The 24,951-nt window shown below is 45.7% G+C and overlaps 1 protein-coding gene and 1 pseudogene across 8 annotated transcripts in view; one reads left to right on the forward strand and one right to left on the reverse strand.

The window, feature by feature from the left end:
• The window catches only part of SPECC1 (sperm antigen with calponin homology and coiled-coil domains 1), a 256,884-nt gene that overhangs the window by 144,915 nt on the left and 87,018 nt on the right, over window positions 1-24,951 (reverse strand). The window contains exon 1 of one of the 7 annotated variants that reach the window (XM_079797266.1): window positions 2,642-2,844. The exons of the other annotated variants lie outside the window; for them this stretch is intronic. Coding sequence (XP_079653392.1) covers window positions 2,642-2,681 — 40 coding nt within the window. The 5' untranslated portion in view covers window positions 2,682-2,844. Of the gene's footprint in view, window positions 1-2,641; window positions 2,845-24,951 lie in introns of those variants that run through there. 7 annotated transcript variants of the gene reach the window in all.
• On the forward strand, window positions 14,442-15,107 carry LOC307115387 (eukaryotic translation initiation factor 4E type 2-like; annotated as a pseudogene). Its single transcript has one exon. The product of its transcript is annotated as a eukaryotic translation initiation factor 4E type 2-like (transcript).

Genomic DNA, 24,951 nt, shown 5'->3' on the forward strand with positions numbered 1-24,951 from the left:
GTCGTGTGGATGCCGCCATGAGGTGTGCCACTTGGATCTCTATTCAAGAAAGAATGCGCCTTCAGCTGCCGGGACTGCAAGTTAGTGCCACCGGATCCTAGGACTCCACGTGCCTTTGAGCTGAAGGCACATTCTTCTCAGGCAGCCTCCAGCGGACTGACCACAGCACGAGGACTGGACTGACCATTTCTGCCCGACCTGGGACTCCTCCAACAGGCAGTTTGCTCTGAGGATCTCCCTGCCCAAACCTGCTGCCTCCCCCTTTTCCTTTAAGTGTTGGATCTGCATCGCGGTCTAAAGCAGCGCTGGTCCGCGGACCCACCGGTTGGCGACCGCTGGTCTAAAGCTTTCCTGGCCTAATTCTGCTTCCCACCCCTTTCGTCTCTCTCGGGTATTGCTCTCTAATAAACCTCAGTCATTCCTAATTCTGTTTAAGGGTTTCTCAAAGAACAAAACTGACACAATACAGAAACTGTGTAAAAATCAAAACGTGGGTGATGTCCTTGCCTCATCCAGCCTCCCTCTACTTACCTCCACCTGTACCACTAATCTTTGGGCCCCTTGCTCATGCCCCATTGAAGAAGCACTAGTTCTGATTCTAGTCCAAAGCATAACTGCCTCATTCCAGCCCCCAGAGCACAGCAGATTGAAGAACCTTAATCTTTAACAAAACTCATTTCTAGGATCTCATTGATGTATCCTGTAGCATTTCGCACAGCATTGAGAGGCCAATTAAAATTATACTCACACTTTCAGCCAACTAGAGTCCAGCATTTAAAGTCTTTCCTAGCCCTAGCTGGATTGGCTCAGTGGATAGAGCGTCGGGCTGTGGACCGAAGGGCGGCCAAGGGCATGTACCTCAGTTGCAGGCTCCTCCCTGGCCCGGGCCCTAGTAGGGGGCTCCTGTAGAAGGCAACCAATCGATGTGTTGTTTCTCTGTCTTGCCCTCTCTCTTCCACTCTCTCTAAAAATCAATAAGAAAGTATCCTCGGGTGAGGATTAAAATAAATAAACAAGTAAATAAATAATAAAATATAGTCTTTCCTAAGATTTTCTAATCTTATTTGCAGCATATCAGCCGGAGTTTCCATTCTGAAATGATATGCACCCTTTGAAAGATGCAATAAAGTAAGTGCCTGGCATAAAAGTCTCCTTTCCGTGTCCCATCCATCAGTGCTTTAAAAAGCACAGTCACTTAGAAATCAGAACACAAGCACCCAAGGAACTCTTAAAGCTCTCACAAGAGGGGCGGGCGGTCTCTTCACAATTTTGACACAAAGGAAATCACACACCAGCGTTTCCACAATGCCTGGGCAGTTGTGCACTAATGAGAGGTGTTTTTAAACGTTACATATCCTTTACCTAAGAGTTTATCACAGGGCTGTTATGACAAAGACATTATTTTGCAAATACTGGTTACTCTACCCAAAGAAATTTGGATAAATGCTGCATGTTAGAGTGACCCCTATGTAATCTATGCAGTAACCCCATCTGTAAAACTTCTCTTCACAGGATTCCCATGTGGCGAAGTTTCTGATCCCAGTGTGGTCCAGTCCAATGCACCACAACTGCCAGGATGGCACCACCTCAGCCGGCCCGGCCCAAGGACGGGGCCATGCGGTGAGCGAAGAGCTGAAGCTAAGGACCGAGGTCATCAGCACAAAACTGTTCCCAATTCAAGGAATAAGTCACTTGGACTAATTGCTCCATCTCTCAGAACCTCATTTCCTCATTCGAATTCAGATGTAAACGTTACCCCCTGAAGAATGTTTCCCACTGCGGGCTGTCACGGGGAGCCCATGCCTGTCACCTGCACCCCGGGGCCCAGGCCGACCATCTCTCCCCCATCAGCCATGCAATCTTTTTAGGCTAAATTAAATCCCACTTGTTTCATGTGACAGCATATAAATGTTCCGCTTTGTTCTTCAATGCAACCCCGTGGTTTTCAGCATTTAAACCTGCGCTGGAGGCCAGGACGAAAACTAGAGCCCAGCTGACTCTCCAACACGCTCGCTTACTTTCTGCCGGGAGCTGACAGGCCGGGGGAGTTTTCGGTGTCCCAGGATAAGCACAGGCTGTTGAGTAAAAGCCAGCCCCGGTCCAGCCCTCGGTCTGACCACGAGTAACAGACCTGCTGACGGGTCACCCCCTTCCACGGGCTCCAGAAAGTGGGTGATACGCCAACGATGCGCTGCGAGATGGACAATGAACCAGACACGACGCCAAGTCCTACTTTCCGCGGAAATGCCTAGAAAGTCTGCAAGAACTGCCTACACACGGACAGGGGACCTGACCGGGCGGCAGGCAGGGGGCCAGCGGAGTCCACCACGAGAGCCACCCGGCACCCGCCCCTCCCCGCCCGCCCGGCCCGCGGGCGCGGCCACGAACCAGGCTCCTTCCCGCCCGCTCGCGGCCGGACCCGGCTCCAGGTCCGTGTTTACAGGAGCGGCATTTCCTGGTCGCCGAGCAGCGCAGGTAATGCCACAAGCCCACCGGCGCGTTCCGAGGCCGGACTCCGGCCCGGCAACTTCCCCTCTCCCCTCGCCCGGGCGCCGCGGGCGGGGGCTGCGCCGCCGGGAGCGGTGGGGGAAGGGCGCCGCCGGGGAGGGGGCGCGGCGCGACCCCCGCCGACCGCACTGACCTGGTTCGTGGTCCTCGGGCCGCCCCAGGTGGTTGCCCATGCTCAGCCGACTCGGCAGCGGCCGGCTGGCCGGCCTCGGACCCTGTCCAGCGCGCGGCGGCTCAAGCCGGCTCCCGCGGACCAGGCGGCCGCGTCCGGCGGGTCCGCTCCAGTCAAAGAAAGGGCCGGGCGCCTTCCAGTTCCCGGCGGCCGCTCGCCGAGCGGCTCCGGGCGCGCAGGCGAGCCCCGCCCCCTCATCTGCATTCTGTCCGCCAACTTCCATCCACAACGCCCGTCGGGCGCGGCCCGCCCACCTCATCTGCATACCGCCCGCCCACCTCATCTGCATATCTCTCTGGCGTGTCCGGAGTCCCCTCCAGGCGTGGGCGGGCCCCAGCTGACCGGCTCCGGGCCTGGGGCCGGCGCTCAGAACTGCAGAGGGACCGGGCTGGAAAAACCCCACTGCGGGAGGCTGAAGCCACGTCCACCTGAAAGGCAAAATCCTGCGCGGTAAGTTAGATCTGTGAGAACAGAAAGCCTAGGGTTGGCACAGGACGGGCGCTCAATAACTATTGGTGGAGTACATGAGTGAATGGACGTACAAGCAACTCTTGAGGAGGAGATGAAGAAAAAACAACCGCTTTAACAAAGACTTGCCGATTATCCAAGATGGCTAATAAAAATGCATACCAATCCTAAGTGGTAACTGTTTTGCTGCAATCAGAAATGACTAACTTATGGAAATTACCCTGAACAGCTTTCATAGTTAATCTCACAGTAAAAACAGAACTAACTAAATCTTGCTGTGAAAAACATTTAATAAAATCATGAGTGCAATGGCTGGTTCTACCTCCTGCGTCACCTGAACACTATGGTCCATTCTGTGTTCTCATCTTCCCCTGGAGGGCCCTAATGCTCAGTCATCTCTATCCAACTTGGTCATCTCTTCTCCGTCTAACTTGGCCATCACATCCAACTTGTAGCTTTTAAATACCACCTATGTATCTCCAATCCTCTCTTCTGAAATCCAGATTCATTTACCCAACTACCTTCTTGACACTCCGCTTAAATGTCTTAATAGGCATCTCCAATTTAACTGGAACAAAAACAATGTTCTTGATTCTTCTCCCATAGATGTTTCACTTAATCTTCTCCATTTCCATAAATGGAATGTATTGGAATATATATTGTAAATGCCATCATATCTCAGCACTTCTCACCACTTCCACTGCTACCATCTGGTCCAAGCCATGGTCATCTCCTACCAGGATTTCTGCAACTGCCTCCTAACCAGTCTCCCTTCCTCTGCCCCTGCCTTCTATAGTCTGTTCTTCAGATAACAGAGTGATGCTTCTAAAACCTGGTCAAATCATATCACACCTCCACTTAACAAAGCTCTAATGGCTTTCTGCCTCACTGGGAGGAAAACCCAAAGCCCTTACAATGGCTCCAAGGCCCTGAATAATTGTCCCCCGGGCCCTCACCCCCCTTAAGTGGACTCACTTTCTCCCTCTCACATTGCTTTTGCTACAGTTGCCTTCTTGCTGTTCCTCAAACATGTGAAGCATGTTCCCACCTAAAGGCCTGGGCACTCGCTGTTCCTTCTGCCTAGAATGCTCTTCCCCCACATTCCTACATTTCATAGACCATATGGTTCATGCTCTCTCACTTCTGGGATCTCTGGTCAAACGCCATTGTATTCAGAGGGGTTTCTCTTGTTGCACCACATTAAATAGTAAACCAGACCCTTAATGCATATATTTCTCTGCTTTGTTGAACTCCATGACATTTATCACCATTTAGTATACTACATATTTACTTGTTTACTGGTTTATTGTCTCTCCTCTAAGAGTACACGTTTCATGAGAACTACAGGCCTCCTCTCAAAGATGCCCATCTCCGGCTTGGATTTCTATGGCAACCAAAGCTGCCTCCTCCGGCTTGGTACCTACATCAATCAGTGTCTTTATAGCTGTATCACTGCTGACAGAGATGTTTGGAAAGATAATCACCATCAATCGGTTAACACTGGTTGCTTCTGAGAGTTGGTGTTCTGGATCATGCTTTAACTTTCTTTGTACTTTTCCATGCCTTAGAGGGGCTTACATATCTGTTTTGTACATGACACTACTCAAAAGGAGGGGGAAACCTCAACTTTCTTTGTTTTTAATACTTTTTTAATAGATTTCAGAGAGGAAGGGAGAGGGAGAGATAGAAACATCAATGATGAGAAAGAATAATTGACTGGCTGCCTCCTACAAGCCCCCCACTGGGGATCAAGCCCTCAACCCGGACATGTGCCCTTGACCGGAATCAAACCCAGGACCCTTCAGTCCATACGCTGAAACTCTATTCACTGAGCCAAACCGGCCAAGGCCCTTAACTTTCTTAATTAGCTAAGGGCAAACTTGCTAAACTAAGTTCACACAAAGAAAACCAAAAGAAACTTAAATGTGGGAAGAAAGAATAAGAGAGGGTAACAAAGTTGAGTAACTTACTCACATGAAAAGTTCCTCAGGCAGATAGCATGTATGTTGCTAAAAACACTCCAATGCTGGAAAAGGGAAAGAGAAGTCAAGGGAGGATCTAGAAAGAGCAGCAGGTTCGTGGTGCTGGCGCTGGCGGCAAACAGGCAGTGGCTGGAAATGGCCGAGGCACCTTATGAGGTGATAGAAATGTTCTGAAACTTAGTTGTAGATAGTTAAAACTCAGCAAATTTACTAAAAGCATTGGATAGCACATTTTAAATAGGTGAATTTTATGATAAGTTATAGTTCAATAAGGCTGGGTTTTTTTTAAGTCAAGAGAGAGATATGGATAAGGCTCCAAGATCATGTATTATTTCTGAACTAAAAGGAGCCCCATCCCCACTCCAAATCGGTTAGTGCATTTGAAGTCAGGGGGAAGGGGGGCGGGGAGGGGGGTTTGCTGCCAGAAATCAAGGCCAGAAAGATAAGGACTTTGAAGAAGATGAGATTAAGGGGAAAAGAGAAACATCAGCCACGCTCAGGATGTGCTTGCTTATTGAATGTGCTGCCAGCAGGTCCAACAAAGTGGGTTCCACCCAAAGCAAGAGAACTTCTAGGGCGGGAAGCAGCAACAGTGCACGGCGGGACATGGGAAGCATCGGAAAAGAAACCCGAAGGCAGCGCTGCAGAAGATGTTTGAAAAGGACAAAGCGCATCCTGTTGTGAGGCCCAGAAAGGCGGGCTAAAGGAGGTGCTGCCCAGCCGGTCCTTTCATGCTGAACAGCCTCTGTCAGTGTCCAAGTGGCAGAGGGGCAGGGGCAGAGGGAGGGCGGTGCCAGGCATGGACATGCGCATCCTGGACACGCAGGCCCCAGCAGCAGGGCCCTGTCTTTGTTCATCAGAGCGAACAAAGGCGTGATTGTGAAAAAGTCCGGAGTGTGTTCAAAGAACAAGCCGCCTTAGCCCAGGACGGGAGCTCAAGGCACGAGCAGGAGACTGAGCGGGCTGCAGTGGGGTCTCGCTGGGCAAGGCCGAGGTTTGCTCTTGCTTCTCACCCAATGAGGAGGGCCCGGAGGGGTGTGCGCAGAGCAGTGGCCTGAGGAAAACTCTGATTTGTAAAAATTACTCTGGTAATACAAACCCTGCGCTCTTCTACACCCTCTACCTAACATTTTACCGAAAACCAAACCAACCAACACACCCACTTCAATAAGACACTGATAACGCCTGGGCAAGACCAATACACTGGTGGGTAGGCTCCTCTCCAGAACAGCTGTGCGCCTGCTCCCACCATTTGGGTTGTCCGCTCAAGAAGAGTCAGGGGTATTTGTTCCAAGCTTGTTATGCTAATGGTGCTAATGATTTTATTTACATAACTTAATTACTATGTAAACCAATGAAATAGGAGCACAAAGAGAGACAGTTTCTTCAAAAGCCACGCTGCATACTTTGAAAAGACTCAATGAAGGCAAGTCATTGGAAAATGTGTGAAGCAAAAGAAGCAACTGTAAAGATCAGGGGACTATTTGTAAGCATGTGAAAGGATTCTGCACGGTCTTCTTCTGAAGGACACAAGTTCTCGGGGGGAAAACCAAGATGGCGGCATAGGTAGACACCTAAACTGCTGCCTCGCACAACAATTTCAAAACTACAACTAAAAGACAAAACATCTATCACCCAGAACCATGGGAAAGCTGGCTGAGTGGAAGTTCTACAACCAGAAGGAAAGAGAAAAGAGCATTGAGACATGCACAAGCGCTGAAAAGCTGAGGTACGTGAATCGGGCTGGCGACTGGGTGTGCTGCTTTTTTCAACCCGAAGGGAGACAAGCTCCCGATTACTCTGAACTCCAGTTTCTGGGGAGACGCTGGGGACCCAAACTCCTACGGGGAGAAGCTGGACTGCCTGCCATCGGGTTGGAAAGTGAGGGCGGCTTTCTTGCAGAGGTGCGCCCGGCAATCATTGTTTACTGCGCTGGGTCGTGGGACGCGGGGACACAGAAATGTGGAGACGCAGAGAGGGCCGACTGGCAGCCATCGCTGTTTGCCTCGCCCTAGAGTAGTGACTCCCTGAGACCCCACCCCGCAAAATCTACAAACCCACCCAAGCTCCATGCAGCGGCTTTTACATATAAATGGCCTGCCCTATCACAGCTTAACCTAACAAACTGTAGCTCTGGTCAGACAGCTCCAAAACCTCCAAACCCCAAGCAAAGAGGAGAAAACTGTAGTTCTCACTGGAGCTCCTGCTGGGTGGCCTCAGACAGTAGCTGACCTGCACCCCAATGGAGATCCAGAAGCTAGTGTATCTAGTGGTCAGTATGAGACGACACCAGGTTTCAACTCCTCACATCCATAAGTGACACATTCAAGAGGCAGACTCAGTGAGCACCAAAGCCCCACTGAAGTACGTCCTGCCCCATAAGCGTGTCTCCAGCACAGCAGTTCTTCCATTGTAGACACAGCGGGTCCTCACAGCCAATTGGCCTGGAGGTCAATTCCTCCCAGTGATACCAACACTAATCAAGGCTTAACTACACCAAGACTTTGCACTCAGCCCACAAAGGGGTGCATCAAGAGTGTCCACCTCAGGTGATAGGGGAGGCTGAACCACTGGGCCCTATAGGTCACCTACCACAGAAAACCACTTCATTGACACAGGGAAGCAGCAAAATGCGGAGACAAAGAAACATGTCACGAATGAAAAAAATGGAGGAAAGCAAACTTCTGGACATAGAGTTCAAAACCACATTTATAAGGTTACTCAAGAATCTTCTAAAAACCGCCGAGAAACTTGATGAGACCTCCGAGGAGCTTAGTGAGACCTTCAAGGATCTTAATGAGAATGCCAAAAAAATGGAAAAGGACCAGTCAGAAATTAAGCATACACTGTCTGAAATAAAGAATATACAGAAATTCAACTGTAGATCAAAGGACCCCAAGAATCAAACCAAAGATCTGAAATATGAGGAAACAAAAAACACCCAACCAGAAAAACAAAAAGAAAAAAGAATCCAAAAATATGAAGATAGTGTAAGGAGCCTCTGGGACAACTTTAAGCATACCAACATCCGAATTATGGGGGTGCCAGAAGAAGAGAGAGAGCAAAATATTGAAAACCTATTAGAAGAAATAATGACAGAAAACTTTCCCTACCTGGTGAAAGAAATAGACTTACAAGTCCAGGAAGCACAGAGAACACCAAACAAGAGGAATCCAAAGAGGACCACACCAAGACACATCATAATTAAAATGCCAAGAGCAAAAGACAAAGAGAGAATCTTACAAGCAGCAAGAGAAAAACAGTTAGTTACCTACAAGGGAGCACCCATATGACTGTCAGCTGATTTCTCAACAGAAACTATGCAGGCCAGAAGGGAGTGGCAAGAAATATTCAAAGTGATGAACAGCAAGAACCTACAACCAAGATTACTCTACTCAGCAAAGCTATCATTCAGAATTGAAGGTCAGATAAAGAGCTTCACAGACAAGAAAAAGCTAAAGGAGTTCATCACCACCAAACCAGGATTATATGAAATGCTGAAGGGTATTCTTTAAGAAGAGGAAGAAGAAGAAAAAGGTAAAGATAAAAATTATGAACAACAAAATGACAACAAATACATACCTACCAACAAGTGAATCTAAAAATCAAGTGAATAAAAAATCTGATGAACAGAATGGACTGATGAATATAATAGAATCAGGGACATAGAAAGGGAGTGGACTGACAATTCTCAGGGGAAAAGGGGTGTGAGGGGTGCGGGAAGAGATTGGACAAAAATCTTACACCTATGGATGAGGACAGTGGCGGGGGGGTAAGGGCATGGGGTGGGGTGGGGAATCAGGTGGAGGGGAGCTATGGGCGGGGGGGGGGGGAGAGGAACACCTGTAATAATCTGAACAATAAAGATTTTTTTTTAAAAAAAAGGACACAAGTTCTCGCTCCTGTTGAGAGAAACTAAAACTGAAAATCATGGCAGATGTATTGCAAGAGTGGAAAGAGGTGAGGGAACCCCAAGCAACAGGTCTGCTTTAAGAAAATGCCTTGGCCCTAGAACTGAAGATGAGTGAATAAACAGTTGTATGTTTTAGGTGAAAATAACATGTTTAAAGTACCTGTTACATTTTTAGGGTTCCCTGAGTTAACTAACTTTGCCCATTAGTTAATGCAAATTGATCCCAATCTCACAGCACAGAAGAGTGTGGAGTGAGCATTACTAGCAGCGCCCCTCCAGCCAGGCAGCCTCGGGCTGCAGGTGAGGGATGCGATGCTGGGTGGGTTAGGGGAACCCAGAGCAGATGAAAAGATGTGGGAAAGATGTGGCTGAAAAGACAATTACACATTAGAGGAAAGGAAACTGACAAAGTGACAAGAGAATCGTTCTGGGTGACGGAAAGTGGCCCTGCAGTCACGCTCTAAGTCCAGATGCTACAGGAAGCAGGTAAGCAACTCTGCAATACGGGTGGTGGCTTCATTTAGACAAATTCAATGAGACAGCAATGTGAACTCCAGAAGAGCAGAAGCTTCCATGGTTTTGTTCATTGTGCATCCCTAGCACCTAGAAAATGCTTGGAAAACAGCAGACACTCCAACTTCTTGAAAGGAATGAATGGATGTACGCACATGCAGAATATCCACAAGGCATTTCCAGCAAATAGTTGGAATGTTTCCAGAATGCAGGGTGCAAGTTGGGGCAGAGATGCGGGTTTGGGAGTAATCAGGAACCTTGTCTACCTTGTAATCTCGTGGCTCCCACATGAAGGAGACAAGAGAAGATGTCAAAGAAAAGGTCTTTGGCCTGAACAGCAATGCCTTCAGGGTTGGGAAGGACTTTAAGAAGATCATCTAATCCTATCACCCTACCTCTGCACCGAGGAGCTGTTCAGCTTAGCATCAGTATTTCTCTAGCAATAATGGGAAATTCTTTCCTACAGCAACACACCTCTCTGAACTTCTGTGGCTATTAGAACATTCTTCCATATATTATGTCAAAGCCTGGCCCTGATTTTAACACTTGGAACCAAAAGGAAAAGTTTATTTATTTATTTTTTAATCCTCACCCAAGAATATTTTCTCATTGACTTTTAGAGAGAGGGGAAGGGGAGGGGAGAGACAGAGCAACATGTTGATTAGTTGCCTCCCTCTTGCACCCTGACCAGGGCTGGGGATCGAGCCTGCAACCAAGGTACGTGCCCTTAACTGGAATCGAACGTGGGACCCTTCAGTACACGGGCCAACACTCCATCCACTGAGCCAAACAGGCCAGGGAGGAAAAGTTTACTTTTGACCAGAAAAGGAATTGGTTGACAAAGTGATAACTTTGGAAGAAAAAAAAAAACCAAATCATGTTAGAAAAGCAAAGCTGAAGGAGTCTGAATAAAATGCCCCAGCATCTAAGGCAGGTAGGTTTTTTTTTTTTTTTTAATATGTCTTTATTGATTTTAGAGAGAGAGAAACCTCGATTAGAGAGAAACATTGATCGATTGCCCTCCCCCAATCCCCACTGAGCCACATTGGCCAGGGTGGATTTTCATTTTAATTGCTATAATTCCTAAGTAGAAGATTCTGTTTAGGAAGATGGTTTGAGAGGAAAATCACATTTTATAAAAGTATCTACATTTCAGGTTCTGCTCTTGGTTCCTCACATATGCCATTTCATTTCATCCTACAACTCCTGAGCTGAGTGTCTTACAGACACGGGACACGCTCAGAGAGGCTCACGGCTCGCCGGCCACACAGGGTTCTTCTCCAAGTGGAGATCTGACCCCAGGAACACAGACACCGGCGGGCTTCCTGAGCCGCAGGGCGGCCGCACAGGTGTCCTCCATGCGCTTAGGCAGACATGAGGGCATGTATAAAAACTGGAAAATGGCCGGTGTGGCTCAGTGGATAGAGCGTCAGCCTGCAGACTGAAGGGTCCCAGGTTCGATTCCGGTCAAGGGCACATTCCCGGGTTGCAGGCTCGATCCCCAGTGGGGGACGTGCAGGAGGCAGCCAATCAATGATTCTGTCTAATCATTGATGTTTCTATTTCTCTCTTTCTCTCCCTTCTTCTCTGAAACCAATAAAATAATATATATTTTAAAGACCTGAAAAACAACACACTAACTTGGATGAATATGAGGTTTGCTGAGACCTGTCAGAAAATGGCCTGAGAGCTCATCCTGAAGAGGAGCGGGGGGGGGGGGGGGGGGGTTGCTGAAATGGTAGGACACAAGCAGCCTGGCTGCTCCTGCAGCTCTGCCCGTGTTTCTGTCTTCTCTCACCATGTACCCCAAAATGGCCTCTGCCCTGGAAAGGGCAGGTCAAACTGTACGAAGAGGAAACTGAGATCCAAGAAAATCACCTAATGAGCTTCAAGTTCCTGGCCCAGGGACATTACACCCACAACGCTGGCTACCCGGCGAACAAGGCCACGGACTGCTGTCGGTCACCACTGAGACATGCTGGAGCAGTGCCAGAGCTGCCACCCAGAACAGAGGCTCATTCATGTGGAATGGTCTCCAAAACGCACTGCGCAGGGAACCAGCACGCGTGTGGGACGCGTGTCCGTTTGTGCGGCTGGTGCGGGACGGGGCAGCTCCTGCCAGACAGGGATGAGCGGGTTAGGAGCAAGACCTGTCACCGTGCCCTTTACCTCTTGAACCATGTGGATTGTATTACCTATTCAAAAAAACAAATAAAGTTTAGAAAGTTATACCTGACAGCCCTGGACGGTGTGGCCCAGTGGGTTGAATGTCATCTGTGCACCAGAAGATCCCGGTTCAATTCCCAGTCAGGGCGCATGCCCAGGTTGCAGGCTCAATCCCCAGTAGGGGGCGTGCAGGAGGCAGCAGCTGATAGATGTTTCTATCCATCTCTCCCTCTCCCTTCCGTTTTCTCTAAAATCAATAAAAAGATAATTTTTAAAAAAGTTTTGCCTGACAAAAGACTGGCGGTTGATAGGACAACATTTTAAAGGAATGGTTTCTAGGTGCCTGCGATGACACAGAGATCACTGGGAGCACCAAGAACAAATCACGGAGAACAAGCCCAACTGGCCAGGGTCTCCTTCACTTGCTTTCATTTCAAAATCCGCAGACACGGCTCCTCCAGTGGCAGCAGGGGGGGTGGCGGGGACTGGCCAGGTCACGGAGCTGAGGTGTGGCAGGAAGGACAGAACGAAGCGCCGTCTGTGCTTCCCCGAAGCTTTTCCTACAGTCGTGCTGTCCCCACTGACTGTGTCCAAATCTTGTTTTTTTGTTTCTCTGGCATCAACCCCACATACAGTTTCCCTGCACATAGATGATCAAATATATGTTGATTTAATTTATTACAAATGTCTTGATTTAATGTTCCAAAACTAATTCCCACATCATAAAATCACCACCACTGGGCTGTCTTTGGGGTTGATCAAATAGAGATAAGTATCCCATCCAAACAGCGTTAAGAAAATCTGAGCGAGTTCAGCTGGGGGCAGGGGAGGTATCAACAGCACACACTCTACTCTGACCATCTGCACTGCACTTTGCTTCGGGAAAATACTTTCCACAGTATTAAAATTATCTGTGACATGGGAATCAATTCACAAGCAAAGATAATTCCATGGCAAGCTCAGTCCTCCAAACAAACTTTCCAGAAGAGAGAAGACAACTCTGAAAGCCGGCTGTGTGCGGCAGCCAGGAAAAGCAGCGCCCGAGAGCAGACCTGACCATGTTTTCACGGAGGGACGTGAACATTGCTGGAGGTCACGGTCAAGTTCAAGGCCTGGAACTTTCATACCCCCTGAGTTCAGTGAGAACTCCTGCTTCCCTTCCATCTAGTGTGATGATTACACAGAACCAGAAAAGCAGGACGCTCTTCTGAAACATAAGACTTGTCCTATGGAGGGAACCCAGGTGTCCTGCCCTTTTCCCCTCGTCCCCAGGAGAGCCCCGGGCACCGGCCAGGCCGCGTCTTTCTGACCAGGACCCGGGCGAAACGAAGGCGCAGCACCCATGGTCTCCCTCTTAGGAAAGGTGGGTTAGCGCAGACACTTGGGTCAGAGCCGGCCTAACAGGAAGGGCAGCACTGTGGGAAGCGCCCTTGCCCTCCCTCTTCAGTGCAGGTCACGGAGCCCGGATTTTAACACTGACCCCTGCCCTGTATTGACAGTGCGCCTTCCCTGTTCCGGTTAGCAGGCACCAGTTAGTTACCAGCATACACACCCATCGCTGCTAACACAACATCATCATCCCTGCAGTTTATCTAAGTATGATTATCCTAACACATAACCCCTCCGCTTTCCTGGCACAGGCATAACTGTAAGTACACGGGAATCTAGCAGTTATGCTGTGTTTTGTTATTAAACACGGTATAGCGGGTCTAAATGAATGAATGCTTTAAGAGCAATAAAGAAGAAAACATCAACTTTTTAGGCGCTGGTGGATTTAGGGAAGACCCTCCCTGCACACAGCAGAAGGTGGGAGCAAAGGTTCAAAGGTGGTTGTTGGAGGTTGGGAAAATAATTTTCAACATCATTCTCTTCTCACCCACCAGCACAAATACAGAGTTTATAACCAGTGAAGAAACAAGAGTTAGGAATCAGACTAATGAAAATTGGATATCAGCTTTGGGTTATTGTTGTTTTTTTAATATATTTTTATTGATTTCAGAGAGGAAGGGAGATGGGGACAGAGGACAGAAACATCAATGATGAGAGAGAATCATTGATCAGCTGCCTCCTGCACACCCCCTACTGGGGACCAAGTCCGCAACCCAGGCATGTGCCCTTGACCGGAATTGAACCGTGACCTCCTGGTTCATAGGTCAATGCTCAACCACTGAGCCACCAGCCGGAAAAAGCTATAACACTTTTAGAAAAAACACAGGAGAAAATCTTCAAGATCTAGGGCTACATAAAGAGTTCTTAAAGTTAACATCAAAAACATGATCGATAAAAGGAAAATCTGATAGCTGGACTTCATCAAAATTAAAGCTTTTTGCTCTGTGAAAGACCCTGTGCTGAGGGTAAAAAGGCAAAGTACAGACTAGGAGAAAATATCTGCAAACTACCCATCCAATAGAAACTAGTATGTAACCCTTTGGTTCAGTGGAGAGAGCGTTGGTCTGCAGGTTTGATTTCGGTTAAGGGCACGTGCCCAGGTTGCGGGCTCGATCCCCAGTGGGGGGCATGCAGGAGGCAGCCAATCAATGATTCTCTCTCATCATTGATGTTTCAATCTCTCTCTCCCTCTCCTTTCCCCTCCTGAAATCAATAAAGATATTTTTTAAAAACTAATATGTAGAACATTTTAATAATTCACAGAACTCAATAGTAAAAAAAAAAATAAGTAAAGAATCCAAATAGGGCGACGGCGAGAGGATGAAAATTGAAAGATGATGGCAGTGGTGACCATGATCAGAATGAAGAAAACAGCACACAGAAAGATGGCGAGAAGGAAAACACGGAACGGGACAAACGTCAGAGCAGCAGCAAGAGGAAGGCTGCTGTCCCGGGACCAGCAGAGCATCCCCTGCAGTACAACCACACTTTCTGGTACTGCAGGAGAACCCCTGCCGACCCACCCACTCACAGAGCTATGAACAGACTATCAAACAGATTCTGTGGAGCAATTCTGGAGGTTTTACAGCCACATGGTACGTCCTGGGGACCTGACAGGCCACAGGGACTTCCATCTCTTCAAAGAAGGAATTAAACCCATGTGGGAGGATGATGCAAATAAAAACGGTGGCAAGTGGATTATTCAGCTGCGGGAGGGCTTGGCATCGCGTTGCTGGGAGAATCTCATCCTGGCCATGTTGGGGGAACAGTTCATGGTTGGGGAGGAGATCTGTGGGGCTGTGGTCTCTGTCCGGTTTCAGGAGGACATTATTTCAATATGGAATAAGACTGCCAGTGACCAAGCCACCACAGCCCGAATCCGAGATACGCTTCGGCGAGTGCTTAACCTACCTCCCAACACCATTATGGAATACAAACCCACACCGACAGCATCAAGGAAAATTCAAGCTTTCAAAATACAAAAATCACATTGTGAACGTACACAAGCTGGCAATAATCCTTTTCCTTAAGTATGTGTGTGTTTGTCCGAAATGGATGGGAGGTCTCCAGCTGGTCCTTCCATCTGCTTACTGAAGGGACGTCCCTTTTGCACTCATTCCTGGAGGATGGATTCTGCTAGACACCCTCCAGCATCGCTGACTTTATCAAGTGGAAAGATGGCAAACGTGACTTTGTAATAGACACACTTTTTTTTTTAATGGGTTACTGTGGGGGAAGTATAGCCTTTCGTTTTGCTGTGTGCTGTCCAGATGCCTCACAGGCCCTCTGTCATGCTCCTCTCTACTGTACAAAGGGTTTCGCCACCACGTGTACCAGCCTGAGCTGTCCACTGAGACTTGTCAGTATTACGAACGTCTGTGCATCCAGGAAACACTTTCTGTTGGAGGTCCCAGGATAGCTGTAAATGCTCTTCTAGCTTTTCCATTAAATTATTGGGATGTTTTAAAAAAAAAAAAAGAATCCAAATAAAAAGATGAATAAATGACATAAACAAACAAGATATACAGACTACACAAAAGCACATGGAAAGATGCTCAACATCACTAGCCATCGGGGATACAAATTAAAACTCATGAAGTGTCACTCTCCATTCCCATCCCAATGGCTAAACTAAAAAGTTATTACACACCTCATAGGCTGTGGAGAAACTGGATTACTAAAATAGTGCAGCCACTTTGGGAACACATTGTGGCAGTTTCTTAAAAACTAAATATGCGTAAAACCAAGATGGCGGCATAGGCAAACACCTGAACTTGCTGCCTCACACAACCACTTCAAAACTACAACTAAAAGACAAAACTGACATCATCCAGAACCACAGAAAGGCTGGCTGAGTGGGAATTCTACAACTAGAAGGGAAGAGAAAAGCACACTGAGACTCAGAGGAGCTGCAGAAGTAAAGTGCGGAGGTACGGAGACGCATGCGCGGAAAAGGCTGGCAACTGAGGACGCGGTTGTCTTTTTTAATCGGGAGGCAGACACAAGCTCCCAACTGCTCTGAACTCTAGTTCCGGGCGAGACTCTGGGACCCAGACTCATACGGGGGGAAACTGGACTGTCTGGCATTGGGCCGGAACATGAGGGTGGCTTTTTCTCAGAGGTGCTTGCAGCGATTACTGCGGGACACTGAGACCTGGGGTCCTCTTAGGGCAGGGCTGAAGGTCAGCCATTGCTGTTTGCTCTGCCCTGTTGATTCCCTGAGACCCCGCCCCACACAATTTACATCCCCACCCCAGTTGTATGCAGAGGCTTTTGCATATGAATGGCATGGCCCTTTGTAATCTAAAATTACCTAACAAACTGCAGCTGGGCCCGAGAGCCCCAAAACTTCCAAAAGAAGGCCAAAGGCTCCACAGCAGCCTGCATTGCTTCACAGCTGGGCCTCATCTGGGCACCTCCAAACCCCAAACAAAGAAGAGGAATCTGAAGATCTATCAGTAGCTCCTGCTGGGTGGCCTCAGGCAGAGCTAAATTTGCACCTCCTTGGAGATCCAAGAGCCAGTGTACCCAGGGGTCAGAGTGGGACCATACTGATTACAACTCCTCAGATCCATAAGGGACACACTCAGGGGGCAGACACAGTGAGCACCAAAGCCCCACTGAAGCAAGTCCTGTCCCATAAGGGTGTCTCCAGCACAGAAGTTCTCCCATCATAGACACAACTGATCCTCACAGCCAATTGGCCTGGAGGTCAATTCCTCCCAGTGATACCAACAACAATCAAGGCTTAACTACAACAAGACTATGCATACAGCCCACAAAGCGGTGCACCAAGAGAGACCACCTCAGGTAATTAGGGAGGCTGAGCCACTGGGCCCTATAGGACACCTACCACACAAAGCCACTCTGTCAACACAGGGAAGCAGCCAAAATGCGGAGACAAAGAAACAGGTCACAAATGACAGAAATGGAGGAAAGCAAACTACTAGATATAGAGTTCAAAACCACGGTTATAAGGTTTTTCAAGAATTTTCTAGAAACCACCGATAAATTTAGTGAGTCCCTCGAGGATATGAAAAAGGACCAACTAGAAATTAAGCATACACTGATTGAAATAAAGAATAATATACAGAGATCCAACAGCAGATTAGAGGATCGCAAGAATCAAGTCAAAGATTTGAAATACAAAGAAGCAAAAAACACCCAACTGGAAAAGAAAAAAAAAAGAATCCAACCATATGAAGAAGCCTCTGGGACAATTTCAAGCATACCAACATCCGAATTATGGGGGTGCCAGAAGAAGAGAGAGAGCAAGATATTAAAAACCTACTTGAAGAAACAATGACAGAAAACTTCCCTACCTGGTGAAAGAAATAGACTTACAAGTCTAGGAAGCTAATACATATGTATCAACAAGTGAATCTAAAAATCAAATGAATAAAAAATCTGATGAACAGAATAAACTGGTGAATATAATAGAATCAGGGGCATAGAAAGGGAGTGGACTGACAATTCTCGGGGGGGAAGGGAGTGTGGGGGTGCGGGAAGAGACTGGACAAAAATCGTACACATATGGATGAGGACAGTGTGTGTGGGGGGGGGTAAGGGCAGAGGGTGGGGTGGGAATCCGGTAGAGGGGAGCTATGGGGGGAAAAAGAGGAACAACTATAATAATCTGAACAACAAAAATTTATTTAAAAATAAATAAATAAATAAACGCCAAGTTTAAAAAAAAAACACAACTAAATATGCAACTACTACATGACCTAGCAATTGCACTTCCGGGAAATTTTCTGAGAAATGCTCCCACAAAATGTTGACATGGAAACCTGTACATGAATGTTTATAACAGCTTTATTCATAATAACAAAGAACTGGAAACAACCCAGATTCATTGGTGAATAGTTAAACGGTGGTACCTGCATACCATGAAATACTATGAAAAAATAAAAAAGGGACAAACTCTTAATACACACAACAACCTGGATTAATGTCCAGAGAATGATACTAAGTAAAAAAAAGCCAGTCCCATTTTAAAAATATATATTTTTATTGATTTCAGAGAGGAATGGAGTGGGAGAGATAGAAACATCAATGATGAGAGAGAATCCCAATCATCGGCTGCCTGCTGCATGCCCTCTACTGGGGATTGAGCCTGCAACCCAGGCATGTGCCCTGGACCGGAATCAAACCTGGGACCCTTCAGTCCACAGTCAAATGCTCTATCTACTGAGCCAAACCGGCTAGGGCAAGCCAGTCCCATTTTTATAACATTCTTGAAATAACAAAATTGTGGAAATGGAAAACAGATTGTGGCTGCCAGGGGTTAAAGAGCGGGTGGGGAGGGAGGGAAGTGAGTATGGCTACAGAGGGATCCTTGTGGTGATGGAAATGTTCTACAACCAGACTGTAAAATGTCAGTATCCTGGTGGTGATGTTGTACTATCTTTTTGCAAGACATTACCATTGGGGAACTTGGGTAAAGGGTACAGGGGAATCTTTCTCTATAATTTCTTACAACTGCACGTGAATCTTCAATTATTGCAAAATTAAAAGTTTAATTTTAAAGCATATGAAGTACACTTTCAACTTGTATACTGTATCGACTTTAGTTTACTTTTTTTAAATCTTTATTGTTGAAAGTATTACATATGTCCTACTTTTCCCCCATCAGCCCCTCCAGCCCACCCCTGCCCCTGCCCCAGGCTTTCAACACCTAATTGTCCGTGTGCATGAGTTATGCATAGTTTAATTTTTGATGAAAATTTAAATAAAAACAATGGAACCTTGGCCAGTGTGACTCAGTTAATTGGAGCATTGTCCCGTACAGCAAAAGGTGGCAGGTTCTATTCCCGATCAAGGCACATACCCAGGTTCAGGTTTTATCCTCCATTGGGGTGCATATGGGAGGTAGCTAATCAATGTTTCTCACATCGATGCTTCTCTCTCTCTCTCTCTCTCTCTCTCTCTCTCTCTCTCTCTCTCTCTCTCTCATCCTTTCTCTAAGGAAAAAAATCAATAAATAAAAACCATGTACTTTGAATACCATTACATTTATTTTCTTACTCTTTGAGAATGATTACAAATCATGAAGTGACAGAAATAAGAAAATACTAACATGGAACTCAGTGGGGAAAGCTGAAAATAAAAAATATAATTCAAATTCAAATTCCATACAAATTCACCCATTACTCATAAAAACAAAGAAAATGAGCAAGAAACTTATTTTCATCAAATCCACAACTTAATAGGTCATCCAAAATCCCTGAGACTTCCTATTCTTTAGTGGATATTTAATTACTGATCAAGTAGTGGGTCCTCATTTGTGTTCTTGCCCTGGGTCTTGCAAATGTCAGGCATGTGCCTGCTTCCTACAGCCCACTCTTCTTCCTTAGGACATGCCAGCATTCCTGAAGGTGAAAAAAAAGTGTTTATAGTGATCTGAGTCTAGAATTGAACTCTATTTTACACAGAAACACAAAACTAATTTTTATACAATTATACACTGGGTTTTCAGGAAATGAAACTAACATTAACAAGGAAAGATACCACAGTGTATTGTTCAGAAATGTACCAAGCTGTCGGCACTACAGGAAGTCACCAGTGTTGACACTGCCCCTGGCATGTGAACCCCCAGCACTGGGTCCTGTCCTGTTTGTAGCATTTATTCTTTCCACTGATCTACAGCATCTGTCTACTAGGGCATTCAGCCCCCAGCATTCACACAGTACACGTGCCATTTTATTAGAGCTTGTTTTCCTTTTGTTTCTCCTTACATTTATAGGTAAGGCATTACATTGATTTTTCTTTCTTGTTGACTGCCTTTCGCCCGGAAAGCTATGCATGGAGAAATTTTGAGGCCAGCTAACATCAACAACCAGCTCACAGCATAGCCACAGACAGAAACACAAAGGAAAAGAACCAATGGACACCCAGAGCTACCAGAAAACAAGAGACAAAATGGCTATAGGAAATCCTCATACATCAACCATTACCCTAAATGTAAATGGCATGCATTCACCAATAAAGAGGCACAGAGCAGCAGAGTGGATCAAAAACAAAACCCAACCATATGCTGCCGACAAGAGACACATCTAAGCTGCAAAGACAAAGGTAGATTCAAAGTAAAAGGGTGTAAAATGATCCTCCAAGCAAATAACAGCCACCAAAGAGCAGTGTAGCCATACTTATATCTGACAAAGTAGATTCCAAGATAACAAGAGACAAAGACGGACACTTTATAATGAGAAAGGGGACACTACATAAAAAAACAACAACACACACACACACACAAAAAAAAACTTCTTAATATACGTGCACCCAACCAGGGAACACCGAGATATATAAAACAACTAGTCACAGAGCTAAAGGGAGAAGCAGATCAAACACAATCATAGCTGGGGACCTTAATACTCCATTGACAGTTCTAGACAGATCAGCCAAAGAAAAATCAATAAACAAGTATGGGCCTTAAATGAAACACTAGACCAAATGGACATCACTGACATTTACAGAACCTTTCATCCCAGAACATCAGATTACACATTCTTCTCCACTGCACATGCAGCATTCTCAAGGATAGACCATATGCTGGGTCACAAACTAGCATCAACAAATTCAAGAAGACTGAAGTTATACCAAGCATATTCTCCAACCACAATGCCTTAAAATTAGAAATCAACTGCCAAAAGGAAGTAAAAAACACCACAAATACATGGAGATTAAACAATGTACTACTAAAAAATAATGGGGTCAAAGAAGAAATAAAAGATAAGAAAAATGATATATAGAGACAAATGAGAATGACAATACAATATACCAAAACCTCTGGGATGCAGGGAAAACAGTCATAAGGAGGAAGTTATAATCATTACAGGCCTATCTCAAGAAACAAGAGAAATCCAAAGTAAACAACCTAACATCACATCTTAAGAACTAGAAAAAGAACAAAAGTAACCCAAAGTCAGCAGAAGAAAGAAAATAATAAAAATTAGAGCAGAATTGAATGAAATAGAGAACAAAAAGACTATACAAAAAATTAATAAAACAAAGAGCTAGTTCTTTGAAAAGATTAATAAAATTGACAAACCCCTGGCTAGACTCACTAAGGAAAAGAGGGAAAAGATCCATGTAAACAAAATCAGAAGTAAGGAGAGGTCATCACAGACATCACAGATACACATAGGACCATACTAGAATATTATGAAAGACTACATGCCACCAAATTCAATAACCTAGAAGAAATGAATAAGTTCCTGGAAATACATAACCTTCCTAGACTAAATCATGAAGAATTGGAAAATCGCCGTAGCTGGTTTGGCTCAGTGGATAGAGCATCAGCCTGTGGACTGAGGGGTCCCAGGTTTGATTCTGGTCAAGGGCACATGCCCAGGTTGCAGGCTCCATCCCCAGTAGGGAACGTGGAGGAGGCAGCCAATCAGTGATTCTGTCTCATCATTGATGTTGCTATCTCTCTCTTCCCCTCCCTTCCTCTCTGAAATCAATAAAAAACAATTAAAAAAAAAAGAATTGGAAAATCTAAATACCTCTCAAAAAATAAAAGTCCAGGACCAGATGGCTTCACCAGTGAATTCTACCAAATGTTCAAAGAAGGTTTAAAGCCTATCCTCAAACTCTTCCAAAAATTGAAGAAGAGGCAATATTTCCTAACACATTCTATGAGGCCAATATAACCCTGATACCAAAACCTGGCAAAGATGATAAAAAAAGAAAACTACAGACCAATGTCTCTGATGAACACAGATGCAAAAATCCTAAATAAAATACTAGCAAATCTGATACAACAGTACATCCAAAAAGTAATACATCACGATCAAGTGGGGTTCATCCCAGGGGCACCAGGATGATTCAACATACACAAATCAATCAATATAATACACCACATTAACCAAAGAATGGACAAAAATCATATGATCTAATCAATAGATGCAGGAAAAACATTTGATAAGATACAATACCCATTTATGATTAAAACACTCAATAAAATGGGAATAGAAGGAAAGTACCTCAACATAATAAAGACCATATGTGATAAACCCGCAGCTAATATACTCAATGGTGAAAACCTGAAAGCTTTTCCTCTAAGATCAGGAACAAGACAAGGATGTCCACTCTCACCACTCTTATTCAACATAGTGCTGGAAGTCCTAGCCAGAGCAAAAAGGCAAGAAGAAGAAATAAAAGGCATCCAAATAGGGAAGGAAGAAGTCAAACTGTCACTTTCTGTGGACAACATGGTGCTATATATAGAGAACACTACAGACTCCACCAAAAAAAAAAAAACAACTATTAGAAACAATAAATACAGTCAAGTTGCAGGATACAAAATCAATGTGCAAGAAAATCCATTGCCTTCCTGTATACTAACAACAAACACTTCTGAAAAAGAAATGGAATTTTAAAAAAACAATTCCTTTTGCAATTGTAACCAAAAGAATATAATGCCTAGCAATAAACTTAACAAAGAATGTAAAAGACCTATATATTAAAAATTACAAAGCATTATTAAAAGAGATTGAAAAAAAAACAACAAAATGGAAAAATATCTCATGCTCATAGATTGGAAGAATCAACATAGTTAAAATGGCCATATTACTCAAAGCAATATACAGATTTAATGCAATCCCCATCAAAATCCCAATGTCATTTAAAAATATATATAACTAGAGGCCCGGTGCACAGGGGCGGGGGGGGGGGGGTGTCCCTCAGCCCAGCCTGCACCCTCTCCAATCTGGGACCCCTCGAGGGATGTCCGACTGCCCGTTTAGGCCCGATCCCAGTGGGATCGGGCCTAAACGGGCAGTCAGACATCCCTCTCACAATCCAGGACTGCTGGCTCCTAACTGCTCGCCTGCCTGCCAGCCTGATCACCCCCTAACCACTCCCATGCCAGCCTGATTGATGTCTAACTGCTCCCCTGCCAGCCTGTTTGCCCCCAACTTCCCTCCTCTGCCGGCCTGGTCACCCCTAACTGCCCTCCCCTGCAGGGTTGATCGCCTCCAACTGCCCTCCCTTGCAGACCTGGTGCCTCCCAACTGCCCTCTCCTGCTGGCCATCTTGTGGTGGCCATCTCGTGTCCACATGGGGGCAGGATCTTTGACCACATGGGGGCAGCTATATTGTGTGTTGGAGTGATGGTCAATCTGCATATTACTCTTTTATTAGATAGGATAGAGGCCTGGTGCACGGGTGGGGGCCAGCTTGTTTGCCCTGGTGTCCCGGATCAGGGTAGGGGTTCCCTTGGGGCATGGGGCGGCCTGAGCGAGGGGCCTGTGGTGGTTTGTAGGCCAGCCACACCCCCTGGCGACCCAAGAGGAGGCCCTGGTATCTGGAATTTATTTACCTTCTACAATTGAAACTTTGTATCCTGGAGCAGAGCCAAGCCTCCTGCTCACTCTGTGGCCAGCAGCCATTTCTGTTTGGATTTGTTTACCTTCTATAATTGAAACTTTGTAGCCTTGAGTGGAGGCTTAGGCCAAGCAGGGGAGGGGAAAGCTTGTCTTCTTCTATCGCCTTGGAAACCCAAGCCTCCCTCCTACTTTCTCCGTGGCTGTAGCCATCTTGGTTGTGTTAATTTGCATACTCGCTCTGATTGGCTGGTGGGCATGGCTTGTGGGTGTAGTAGAATTAGGGTCAATTTGCATATTACTCTTTTATTAGGTAGGATGAGAAATCATCAGATTTGTATGGAACCACCAAAGATCCCAAATAGCCAAAGCAATCTTGAGAAAAGAGAACCAAGCTGGAGGTATCACACTACCTGACTTCAAATTATACTACAGAGCTACGATAATCAAAACAGCATGGTATTGGCTGAGAAACAGACACACAGATAATGGAACAGAACAGAGAGCCCAGCTATAAAAACACACATATATGGACAGATAATTTTTGATAAAGGAGCCAGAAACACACAATGGAGTAAAGATAGTCTCTTCAATAAATGGTGCTGGGAAAACTGGAAAGCCACATGCAAACGAATAAAACTGGATTACAGTTTGTCCCCATGTACAACAATTAATTCAAAATGGATCAAAGACCTAAATATAAGACCCAAAACAATAAGTTACAGAGAAGAAAATATAGGAACCAAACTTATAGATCTTGGTCGTAGATAACATTTTATGAACTGGACCCCCAAAGCAAGGAAGTAAAGGCAAACATAAATGAATGGGACTACATCAAACTGAAAAGCCTCTGCACAGCAAAAGAAACAACAAAACAAAGAGGCAGCCAACCAGATGGGAGATGATATTTGCAATCAGCAGTTTCAACAAAGGGTTAATATCCAAAATATAGAAATAACTCATAAGACTCAATACCAAGCAAACAACTCAATCAAAAAGTTGGCAGAAGCCCTAGCTGGTTTGGCTTAGTGGATAGAGCGTCGGCCTGAGGACTGAAGGGTCCTGGGTTCAATTCCCATCAAGGGCACGTGCCCAGGTTGCGGGTTCAATCCCCAGTAGGGGGCATGCAGGAGGCAGCTGATCAATGATTCTCTTTCATTATTGATGTTTCTCTCTCTTCCTCTCCCTTCCTCTCTAAAATCAATAAAAACACATTTTAAAAAAAGGTGTGCAGAGGACCTGAAAATACACCTCTCCCAAGAAGACATATGAACAGCCAATAGATATATATGAAAAGATGTTAAACCTCATTAGCAATTAGGAAAATGCAAATCAAAACTACAATGAGATACCACCTCACACCTGTTAGAGTGGCCATTATCAACAAGACAAGCAATAACAAGTTTTGGAGAAGTTGTGAAAAAATTCACTGCTGGTGGGAATGTAGACTGGTACAACCATTATAGAAAGCAGTCTGGCGATTCTTCAAAAAATTAAGAATAGAGCTACTAT

The sequence above is a fragment of the Cnephaeus nilssonii genome (genome assembly GCF_951640355.1).
Source record: "Cnephaeus nilssonii genome assembly, chromosome: 19".
Taxonomy (NCBI): Eukaryota; Metazoa; Chordata; class Mammalia; order Chiroptera; family Vespertilionidae; genus Cnephaeus; species Cnephaeus nilssonii.